This window comes from Strix aluco, chromosome Z, assembly GCF_031877795.1.
Source record: "Strix aluco isolate bStrAlu1 chromosome Z, bStrAlu1.hap1, whole genome shotgun sequence".
Classification (NCBI taxonomy): Eukaryota; Metazoa; Chordata; class Aves; order Strigiformes; family Strigidae; genus Strix; species Strix aluco.
In genome coordinates, this window is record NC_133971.1 from 57,615,045 (window position 1) to 57,627,201 (window position 12,157).

At 38.9% G+C, this 12,157-nt stretch overlaps 1 protein-coding gene across 2 annotated transcripts in view; it reads right to left on the reverse strand.

The window, feature by feature from the left end:
- FAM174A (family with sequence similarity 174 member A) overlaps nt 1–12,157 on the reverse strand; it is a 22,345-nt gene continuing 10,188 nt past the window's right edge. The window contains exons 2-4 of one of the 2 annotated variants that reach the window (XR_012621592.1): nt 5,810–5,944; nt 5,591–5,703; nt 1–464 (exon numbers count right to left, since the gene is read on the reverse strand). Coding sequence is in view for 1 of the 2 variants with exons in the window: in XM_074812332.1 (XP_074668433.1) it covers nt 443–464; nt 5,810–5,944 (157 nt within the window). In the remaining variant the exon portion in view is untranslated. The remainder of the gene's footprint in view (nt 465–5,590; nt 5,704–5,809; nt 5,945–12,157) is intronic. The other variant, XM_074812332.1, reaches the window with a different exon arrangement.

Below are 12,157 nucleotides of genomic sequence, written 5' to 3' on the forward strand. Positions count from 1 at the left end.
CACTAGTTTGGCTTTTTATTCATAAAGGATAAAGCATCTCCTCAACTAAAATCAAGTTCTAACAATTCTGAGGGGTCCACAGTGGCTATGTTTATTTACAATTTAGTATCAGCAAAAAAATCTGTTAACATTCCAGATTACTGTAGAAAAAGTGTATACCACACTTATGCCATACAAGATTTGTAACAAGCAAAAATACCCTGTTTTAAAAGTAATCTCCCTTCCAAATAGGTTTTTATTTTAGTGCGCTCTCTCTGTAGGCTTTACATTTAGAATTCTCTATATACAAAAAGGTACAACAAATTGGTACAGTATTTATTGCAACAAATTAAGGATGCCATAATATACACAGATTAAATTAGCCCTCCCAACTTGCATACCCTCTTGCTTCTTACTCCTCCCTCGAAGCAGTCTTCTCCTCCGGTTCTAAGATTAAGTTCTTTCACTGAAAGGCACGTACTTCTCTACAACAGAAGAAACAGATGCATTAATGTGAAATGCCATGTTTCAAAGAGAACTTTAGCCTACATTTTTGCAGATCAAACATTACAAAAAAAAAGAGATGTAACATTTTATTATTAAATTTGCCTGTAAAAACTCAGTTACCATATTACTGTGAAGCAAAGTGCCATAAACCTCCATTCATTTAAACCTCCCAAGTACAGAGATGGCTTGCTCACAAAAAACCTGGGTTTTTACCATGTTGGATATATTTTTAAACTTCCAGGGCTCCTGACTTCTTATTCAAACTTTGGCAGCCGGAATGCTATCAAAAATAGGATAAGTGCTTTTCCTTGTGCCTTGTAGTGCAGCAAGTAGTTTGTGTGTAAAGTGATCTAATGAAGATTGTAAACTATTAGTATGATATACCTTTGAAAAACAAGATGTGATATTAGCATACTGTACTTCGGTTGACATGTAGGTAAAGTTGCATGGTGAGAAATCAAAGGTTAGAATTTCAGACTTCCAACAAGTAATAGTATGCTATTGAACAAAATGGCGAAAACATGCCATTCAGGTAAGCTGCCGCAAACTGAAGAGGCACAGAGACTAGCTACATGGGTGATGACCACAGTGGGAGTACACTTAAATTGCATCTATGTTACAACAGAGGTTACTGTGGACTTTTTTTTCATATAGTTCTGAAAGAAAATACCAATAATTGCATCACCACACCAGTAACTTAGTAACACTGCTATGTTGATTGTAGGGAAGAAGTCAATTTCTCTGCCAGCCTTGGAAAGACTTACCAGCTAACACAAAACAAGCCTATAGGGATTTCTAACATATGTCTGTCATGGTGTGATCACCTTAAAAAAAGCTTGATTGTTTTAGTCAAGAAAAATGAAAGCAGAGTGGATACTACTGCAGTCTATTAACAAGTCATAAAGAAAGAAGGAAAAAAGACAACTTTTTTTTCCTATACAAAATGATACTTACATAATCTGTTGTCCCTAACAAATGTATATGAACCCACCAGAACATGTAGATCAGAATTTCCTGTAACTGTTTAGTTTTTTGGTGCCTTCCATTATGAGGGCACAAAACTTATGAACTGAATAAGCTGACTGTGGAATGTAGTTAAGAAAAAAATGCAACTGTGATTTACTTAAAAAAGGACTAAACTCAAAAACCATTAAAGGCTCCTCTTCCTTGTTCCCTAATTAGTTGCTCCAAGCCTGACTGCATATTTATGCTACCTTAAAAGAAAACAACCAACCATACCTCTGAATTACTGCAAATGTCAGGACAAAGTGTAATGACATCTCCTGAGAACATCTGAGTATCATTATCATCAAGCTGTCCTCAGAGACTCTTAAGATTACTTATGCATTTTGTACTCCCTTTCATCATTTCTGGTTAAGAAGTGACATGAAGACTGATTACTAAGCTTCACTGCAGATGCAAAAGACTCAGCTGAAACAAGGGGAAAGAAATTAACTGAAAAAAGTACATTCCCAATTTAGGATATTTTTTTTTTTTTAAGTACTCTACATTAGTTTTCAAACTTCCCTCCCAGCAATGCCATTGCTTTGCAAAGTTGGGACAGCATTTTATCAAGCTGTTCCATAGAGATTCGTGCAGTGCATTCACATTGTTCAGCACTGTTTTCCTCCCACACACAAGTACTGTTTCAAGATAAAAAGTAACTTTCAAAATTTTGAGAGCCTCTCCCCATAATGGAGAACAGAGCAAGCTCTCTATATATAAATGGAGTATATTCACATTATTTACTAAACATAACAGAAGTCCTTGTTTTCTCAAGCTCCTAATATCAAAATAATGACTGAGCGTGATAGCTCAAAAAGTAAGTGCTATCTTGAACCAACAGTAACATCTTTATTATCTACAGCTATTCTCTTCTGAAGGTACTACTTCTGATCTGTTTAGCCAGTTTTCCTCAGCAAGTTAACAGAAACATCTGTTGAAATTAAGTTTGGTTACATCACTCAGTTACTCAAATACTATTACTTTTCTTGCAGTTTGACTGAGAGGTTGACATTATCATCTCTTTTGTGAGCAAACATCAAATTTTAGGTCATTTTGCAGCCCCATAGGGCAGAAATAAAGGTATGTCTACACCACAAGTTACATCACTCTATGTTTTTACTCCAAACTATGACATGCTCAAACACTACACAGCACTTCTCTCTCCGCTTCTGGGCTCTTTAGACTTGGATCAAAACATCAGGTATTGCTTTTTCAGCTGAAGCTGATGCTTGTAAAATCAAATACTACTTATCTAGCAGAAGTTCTTTCATCAACAACAGAGCACAGTGTGTGAGGAACTGTATCTATTAAAATAAATACTTGATTTATATTACAATAGCTACTCCATCAGATAAATGAAACACTACTAATGTACTCAAACTGTAACATATGTCATCCAAAGGACTATTTTTAAAATGGGCTGAATCAGTAATCTACTTTCGAATACTCCCAAATTGCCTGGTATAGCTAAACTAGATGATGATTTGCTGCAGTAGTTCAATTTAAAGAGGGGCTGAATATTTTGAAATTAGGATGGGGGGTTTGTGGTTTTTGTTTTGTTTTCGTTTGTTTTTTTCCAACTACAACACTAATAATGTGAATTTTTTTGTAGTTACCACAGTTAAGGGCAAGTGCAGCTTAAAGCCTGCTCTCTACGGTTATGAAGAGTTTGCTTTAATGCAAGTTAATTTCTTAACCATAAACCAAATTAATTTCAACCACAGAACCATAGAAAGTGTACTGGCAAAAACATTAATTTAGGACATAATTTGACAAAATCCATATTGGGACCAGAGGTAGGGCAATCCATAAGACAACCACTTCATTGAGTATGAGTTTCCAAGATAAATTTTGAAGGGGAATATTTTGAAGGAGAATGAATAGAATATTCTCTACCTGATTAAATAACCATGATAGAAATATATTGGATCCTCAGTACAGCTCTCTTTAGTTTTTAGGAGTTCTCAGCTTTATCTCCTTAACAAGCATATATACAGCCCAGGATCACCCTACCATGTTTGTGTGGCAAAAAGGGAAAAGTAAAATAAAAATAAGGGTCTCAGTCTAAACCATACATCCTTTTTTTACTGTTTTCACTCTGTTTCATCCTTACACATCCTGTCAGGGACAAGAATGAAATAGTCAAGAATGAAATAACTGAAGTATGTAAACCAGGTAGGAAAAGTATCTGTTTTACATACTTTGGTTACTCCATAAGCCACTGCAAGACTGATTGCAAAATGGATTTGTAACAGTTTAAAAGTACTACACATATTAGATACTTCTACAGTAAGACACTTGAATGAAAACTTTTTCTCCCTCAAATTGAAGTATTTAGAGACGTACAGGGAAAAAAAAATCAGAAATCCACCCTCTGAAAACCTCTGACACTATTTTAGTGGACTTTCCCTCTAGAGTTTTCATTGTTTCTATTTTAGGGTACTCAAAGAAGTTTAAAGAAAACAGACACAATCACTTTGACACTTTGGGGTGGTTTTATAGCTTCAGACTTCAAAAATACAATCTTGTTTATCTTAATATACAGTAAGCTTCAAGCTAGGAATGTTGGATTTATCTGTAGAATGTGAATTAAATATAGAGCAACCTACTAAAGTAAAAGAGTAGGGTTAAAAGATACATGCTGCCATTTCAGTGTCTGGAAAGCTAAATATAATACTCCCAAAATAGGTTAATTGGAAGTTATTATAAGCAGTCAAAAAACTCAGAACACCTATTTACATGCATAAGACAGATATATTTCAATACCACTTATTGACACAGCCTTGTCTGCACTAGAAGACATAGTGCATACAGCTATTTAACATATTAATAGTATAGTCCCTTTAGATAAAATACTGCTTTTGAGACATCATCAGCTCCTTAAAGCTTAACAACAAATACAACCATGCTTAATCTCCAAATAAACATACAAGAGAATGAATTAACCTCTATAACATGAATACAATACCAATGTTAATTGTATAATAGTTTGCTAATGATGACTAGCCACATTATCATGTTCATTCCTAGTAAGAAGGTTACTTGATACTCCTGTAAATAAACATTTATGAGGATTATCAAGTTAAGTGGTCATCAAATACCTCAAAGTCTAATAAGTATGCTGAGTTGCAAGAGACTTTAAAAGATCTAACACAGACATTGAGGGAATTCCTGGATATAATGTGACAACTACTTATTACATAATAACCATAATTTATACTGGAACAAGACCAGTAATGTGGAGTAACTGTAAGTGCCACATAACTCTCTAATACAGAGGAGCGCTAAGTGGAGAGATTCCAACTAGTTTCTTCTAATGTATGGGGGAGACAAAAAGGAAAGATTGACTTTGTCTTAGGAAAAAAATTTAATCTGAAAGATTCCCCCATAGGAGACAAAGTTAAAAAAAGGCTGAACCTTTCACTTCAAGTTCCAGAACTGCATCCAAAGTTGTTTCCCGATAAACATCTGACTCACCACTCACTCACCACTTTTAATTCATTTGAGACATTACGTATCACATTTGTTGAACTGTTTTGCTTGAGACTTTAATTCAGTTTCACATTAAAGTGTTGAAACAGTTACTGGTTGTGATGGCAGAATTCATTTTTTTATCTCTTCTGATACTTAACGTTAATTCTCGCTACGACAATTCTTCCAAATTTTTTACTATGTCTTTGCATGTGCAGTGTGATGGCATTACTCAATAAGGAGTACTTTGTTTTAAGTTTGAATTGCATATGTTTATGTTTGAATTGATCATAATGTTTAAGTGTATGGACAATAAGGAAATATAAAAAATGTTTCCTGTATCCACATAGTTTCAGATAGTGACTTAAAAATATGTACCTTTCTATGCAGCAGTACCAAATCTAAAACTCGGTGAAGGTTCATCATCAACAACTGCTGACTACTTTAGCAATGAGAAAGCAGAATGAAGCTGCTGGAAGCAGAACTCATAGGAGAAAATACAGAGGAAAAATTGAGGAGCCACCAAAATAAAAAATTAAAAAGAAAGAAAAGAGAAAGGTAAAAGCTAGCTGTTAATTTTAACATAAGCTTCAGTAATGACACTGTATTTATAACAAAAATATCCTACCTTCCTCTCCATTTCTCTGGAACTCACATGCTGAAGACAAATGGTGTTTATCTTCTTGCTCACTAAATTCTTGCCAATTTAAAATTCAAGTGATCTTGACATCCCTTCTCCAACTACATGCATATGAAACACAGTAGTGAGCTTTCTCAGTGAAACTGCTTATCATCCATGCTCCTTCACTTCTATTGCTAGAAGTACATTTGGCTTCTATATACAAACCTTCGAGGATGACTGGCATCAAATACTGTTGTGTCATCATCGCCATCATCTTGCTCTAATGGGGTCAGCTCCATGTTTTCTATGTTTGTATCCAAAACTCCGTATCTCCGTGTTTTTCTATTTCGCCTTCTGAGCCTGAAATGTATTTTAAAACATTTTAAGTTCTGTAAGTTCTTCTCTACTTTGCTTTCCAACAATGTAAGAAAACTATCACTTAAAATACTGCTATATTGATGCTTATCATAAATTTTAAAAAACTTAGTATATGTAAAGTGTACACATTTAGCTCTATGAAATTCAAAGGTCAGACAATTCTAAGTGTCAAGAGCTTACATGAAATGATTAAGGCCAATAAGAATGTCATCTGTAGTTTTATGCAGAATTACTGTAGTGAATACAAAAAGCCTATACAGGCACTTGGTAGCTAAATGCAAGAACCAGGTAAAAATACTTGCAAAAGCATACTTCTAGCAGATCTTACAATAAGAAAAAAATTGACTTGCTACATATTCTCTATGTGTTTTATGCATCTCTATAGCACAGCAGATCAAATCAGAGAGAAACTCAACAAAGCTATAGCAAAGAGTAATACAAGTCATGGGTGATATTAAAACTTTTTATTATCATTTGTGAGGTCTTTTATAGCTATCAAGTTAAAAACATTGTTTATAATTACACTTTGGAATAAGGGAGAACTTGTAGTGTCAATGTCTTGTATGTTTCACAAAATGTGGAAGGAAGAGGCAGTAATTCACATTTCAGGATTAAGACACAGCACTTATCACAGATGAACTGTTTGCATCTGCTTTTCTCACTTTCTGTGGCTTCTCTGCATGGGCCTTGGTCCCATGTAAGCCATACACACACTGAACCCGCTCCATTTGGCTTTGCAGAACTAGTCCTACACACATTGAATATGCCTTGCTCAAATCTTTTTGCATCAGGAACTCAGATCCCTAGTCACTCAGCAAACACTATGCGAAGGCATCTGTTTACAAAATGCTGACAGTCACTTTCAGCTACTGTATACTAGCAAACAGCAGTTACAGGAAAGCTATTGGACTTAAAAAAAAAAAAAGAAACTGCTTTCTAGGCATTTAGTGCTAAACTCAAAGATGATAGTAGCCTTTCCTTTTAGAAACTGCAAAACTTAAAAAGCCAAGCTAGGTGCCTAGGAGAGGTGTTTACAACATTCAGGAACTTCAATACTGGATATTTCAGAGTTATTAATCACAACGATTATTTATGTGTAACATATTATGCTACTATAGTATATACTATCATACTATGTACAATATATTATACTATTATTATACTGTGCATAATCACCTCTCTGCCCCACACTGAGGCACCACTTAATCAACTTGTAAGAGATATCAAATATGATATTGAGACTCTCAGCTTCAGATTCTGTCGTGATCTCTGGTGTGTTTAAATCATTTTTTAAAATATGCTTCTTGGAAAACATTCACCTTTTCACACTAGGGCAACTTTGAAAGAACACACAGCAGTATCCAATCTTGGTTTAGGCTATACACCAGTGAATTAGACCTCCCTTTGGAATTGGGAAGCAAATGTGAGCTTCTTAGCATGGGAAGCGTATAAAACCTTTCTTCAAAGTGCTCCAACTTCTGATATAGAAAGAAATAATCAGCATGATCATTTCCTCCACCCTCAACTATGATTTGAAACAGCAGCAACTGTTGTGCCAGCCACTTCAGTGCTTTAGCACAACTTAAAGTACCTAACTTCATTGTTTAAAGCTAAGGCTAATAACAAAAGACACAAATTTCACCTTTCGGTTCAAGACAAAGTTCCTTCCATTTTCTTCGTTCATTTCATCTGGCCTTTAGTCCTCAACATAGAAAGAAGTTGTTTACTTCAAAGCACCAAGTAGAAGAAAATTCTAAAGCTTTAAGATGAAAGCATGATGAAAAATATGGTTGTTTCATACATATTGTGTCTTTTGTTTTGTTTTTACTAAAGCAGAAGCTAAGCAACTGGCACTAGGACTCCCAGATATTCTAACAGATTAGAAATTATTTTGAACACAAAACAGGAAATGAAGGAGAGGCAGTTCGTGATATCTGTATAGTCAATATTTCCATCAATCTCACTATACGCTTTACTTTTTTTTACTTAATGGGGTAAGAAGGAAAATGAGTTGCTACTGTGAGTTGAGAATAACCTAAGACAGTCATAGAAATGTCCATATTACAGATAATGCAAAAAAATCTTATCACAAGGCTGGCACAAACTGCTAGATTCAAACTAATGTTGAAAAAGGGATAAAAGAATTACTTGTGATATGAAAACTTTCTCTATATACAGATTAGTCAAAAGACTAAAGCTAAAAGAATACTTATGCAACATGCATGTATGGTCATAACTATGACATTAGAGAAGTGTTATGAATGTTAACAGAAGATAACTTTAAACCTTTTACCCTGTGATTGTTTGGAAGAAAACATAGGACAAAATCCTAATTTTGTTAAAGTCAGTAGAGTTCTCTATGCCTCTCATGAATTTAACAGGGGCAATTTTTATCTTCATAGGTACTAAGGATACCTTAGGGTCTAATAAGATAAAGTTAAGAAAACGGATTTAAAAGTACACAAAAAGTTAATGTTATATTTCTACATGGTCAGTCCCAATCCCCCCTCAAATACAGCTAACAGCAGTAGAGGAATCCACAAGCAAATATGAACAGATATTATCTGATGCACATCAGAGATGGCATAGATAATAAACTGTTAAACTAAGAGGACAGCTAAATAAGACAAACTCAGAAATGTTGGTACAAAAAAAAAAGAAGCAGAAAGTATGTTAAGAAAATGAGAATTGAAGCAAAACCATTGGTCAAGTTTAAAGAACACCCAGTACCTAAAGAAACATAAAACTACAAGGGACTTGGGAGGCTGGGATGAGTTAAATAAACATGGAGTAAGATAAAAAACAGTCACTACATAACATGTGATCTCCTTTTTGGGGGTATACAATTCCAATCCTGACTGCTGTGGTGGTTTAGACCCTGCCAGGACCCGAGATCAAGTTGCCGCTGCCCCTCCCCCACCCTCTGACCGGACGGGGCAGGGAGTGAAATACAAACCCTGGGGTTGAGATAAGGAGAGTTTTAATACAACAGTGTAACAGCAACAAAAGGAATAACAACAATAACAATAACAGTAATAAGAATGAACAGAGCAAGAGATATACCATATAGGTACAGCAGTGAGGAAAAGTGACTGCACAAAAGGGGCATCTACCAATCTTCCCACGCTTGGGTGCCTGGACATGACGTCAGCATGGTATTGAATAACCTGGCTAGATCTCCCTTCCCACTGCTGGGGAAACTTAACCCTTTCCTAGCTGAACTAGGACATAATCCACCCCTTTATTCTACACCATCTGTGTCATGCCCAGCTGCCATTTAGCAATTAAAAATAACAAAAAAAAAAAAACAAACCAAATAACAAAAGCACAATATAATTCATGGCATGTTCTCACCCAAAATCATGGCTGTTATCTTGTTTATGGGTAACAAACAGGAGGAGCTTGAAGCCATGATGAAACAGGAAAATTATGATGTTGTGGCTATCACAGAAACATGGTGGGATGCCTCCCATGACTGGAGCATGCCAGTTGATGGCTACAAGCTCTTTAGAAGGGATAGACAAGGTAGGAGAGGCGGTGGGGTGGCGCTGTATGTTAGGGACTGTTATGATTGCTTTGAATACAAGTGCAGTGAAGACAGGGTGGAGTGTCTCTGCATTAGAATCAGGGGGAAGGCCAACAGGGCAGATGTTGCAGTAGGAGTCTACTATAGGCCACCCACCCAGGACAGAGAGGTGGATGAAATATTCTGTAGGCACTTGGGTGAAATCTCACGATCGCTTGCCCTTGTTCTTGTGGGGGACTTCAACTTCCCAGACATCTGCTGGAAATACAACACAGCAGAGCAGGACCAGTCCCGGAGATTCCTGGAATGTGTAGGGGACAACTTCCTAACACAGCTGGTAAGAGAACCAATCAGAGAAGGTGCCCTGCTAGATCTCCTCCTTGTGAACAGAGAAGGACTGGTGAATGATGTGGCGGTTGGAGGACAACTAGGGCACAGTGATCATGAAATAATAGAGTTCTCTATTCTTAGAGAGGCCAGGAAAGGGCTAAGCAGGACTGACATCCTGGACTTCCAAAGAGCTGACTTTGTCTTGTTTAGGCACCTGCTTGACAGGATCCCTTGGGAGACGGTCCTGAAGGGTATAGGGGTCCAGGAAGGCTGGGCGCTCCTTAAGAAGGAAGTGTTAATGGCTCAGGAGCAGGCAGTCCCCAGGTGCTGTAAGAGGAGCAGGCGGCAGAGAAGACCACCCTGGCTGAACAGGGAGCTTTGGCTGCAACTCAAGGAGAAAAGGAGAGTTTACAGCCTTTGGAAGGAGGGGCTAGCCACTCACAGTGATTACAAAGAGGCTGTGAGGCTATGCAGGGGGGAAATTGGGAGGTCCAAAGCCCAGATGGAAATTAATCTGGCTTCAGCAATCAAAGATAACAAGAAATGTTTCTATAAGTATGTCAATAGCAAAAGAAAGACCAGGGAGAGTCTCCATCCCCTGCTAGATGCTGAAGGAAACTTGGTAACAAGTGATGAGGGGAAGGCTGAGGTACTTAATGCCTTCTTTGCCTCAGTCTTTAATAACAAGACTAGTTGTATTGAGGGAATCCAGCCCCCTCAGCCAGATGATAGAGACTGGGAGAACGACCCCCCCGCAATCCAGGAGAGAGTCAGTGACCTGCTACACCACATAGACACACACAAGTCTATGGGACCAGATGGAATACACCCAAGGGTGCTGAAGGAGCTGGCTGGGGTGCTCGCCAAGCCACTTTCCACCATTTACCAGCAGTCCTGGCTGACCGGGGAAGTCCCGACAGATTGGAAACTGGCCAATGTGACGCCCATCGATAAGAAGGGTCGGAAGGATGATCCGGGAAATTACAGGCCTGTCAGCTTGACTTCGATTCCCGGGAAGCTGATGGAGCAGCTCATCCAGAGTACCATCTTACAACACATGCGGGACAACCAGGGGATCAGGCCCAGTCAGCATGGGTTTATGAAAGGCAGGTCCTGCTTGACAAACCTGATCTCCTTCTACGACAGAGTGACCTGCTTATTGGATGAGGGAAAGGCTGTAGATGTTGTTTACCTTGACTTTAGCAAGGCCTTTGAAACCGTTTCCCACAACATTCTTCTGGCAAAACTGGCTGCTCGAGGCTTAGATGATCGCACGCTTTGCTGGGTAAAAAACTGGCTGGATGGCCGGGCCCAGAGAGTTGTGGTGAACAGAGTTAAATCCGGTTGGAGGCCGGTCACGAGTGGTGTCCCCCAGGGCTCGGTTTTGGGGCCACTCCTGTTTAACATCTTTATTGATGACCTAGACGAGGGGATTGAGTGCACCCTCAGTAAGTTTGCAGACAACACCAAGTTGGGTGGGAGTGTTGATCAGCTCGAGGGTAGGGAGGCTCTGCAGAGAGATCTGGACAGGCTGGAGCGATGGGCTAAGGCCAACTGTATGAAGTTCAATAAGGCCAAATGCCGGGTGCTGCACTTGGGCCACAACAACCCCCAGCAGCGCTACAGGCTTGGGGAGGAGTGGCTGGAGAGCTGCCAGTCAGAGAGGGACCTGGGGGTGTTGATTGACAGCCGGCTGAACATGAGCCAGCAGTGTGCCCAGGTGGCCAAGAAGGCCAATGGCATCCTGGCCTGTATCAGAAATAGCATGGCCAGCAGGGACAGGGAAGTGATCTTACCCCTGTACTCGGCACTGGTGAGGCTGCACCTTGATTACTGTGTTCGGTTTTGGGCGCCTCACTACAAAAAGGACATTGAATGACTCGAGCGTGTCCAGAGAAGGGCAACGAAGCTGGTGAAGGGTCTGGAGCACATGTCGTATGAGGAGCGGCTGAGGGAACTGGGGTTGTTTAGTCTGGAGAAGAGGAGGCTGAGGGGAGACCTCATCGCCCTCTACAACTACCTGAAAGGAGGTTGCAGAGAGCTGGGGATAAGTCTCTTTAAACAAGTAACAAGTGATAGGACAAGAGGGAATGGCCTCAAGTTGCGCCAGGGAAGGTTTAGACTAGATGTCAGGAAGCATTTCTTTACAGAACGGTTTATTAGGCAGTGGAATGGATTGCCCAGGGAGGTGGTGGAGTCCCCATCCCTGGAGGTGTTTAAGAGTTGGGTCAACATAGCGCTGAGAGATATGGTGTAAATGGGAACTGGCAGTGCTAGGTTAATGGTTGGACTAGATGATCTTCAAGGTGCTTTCCAACCTAGTTGATTCTGTGATTCTG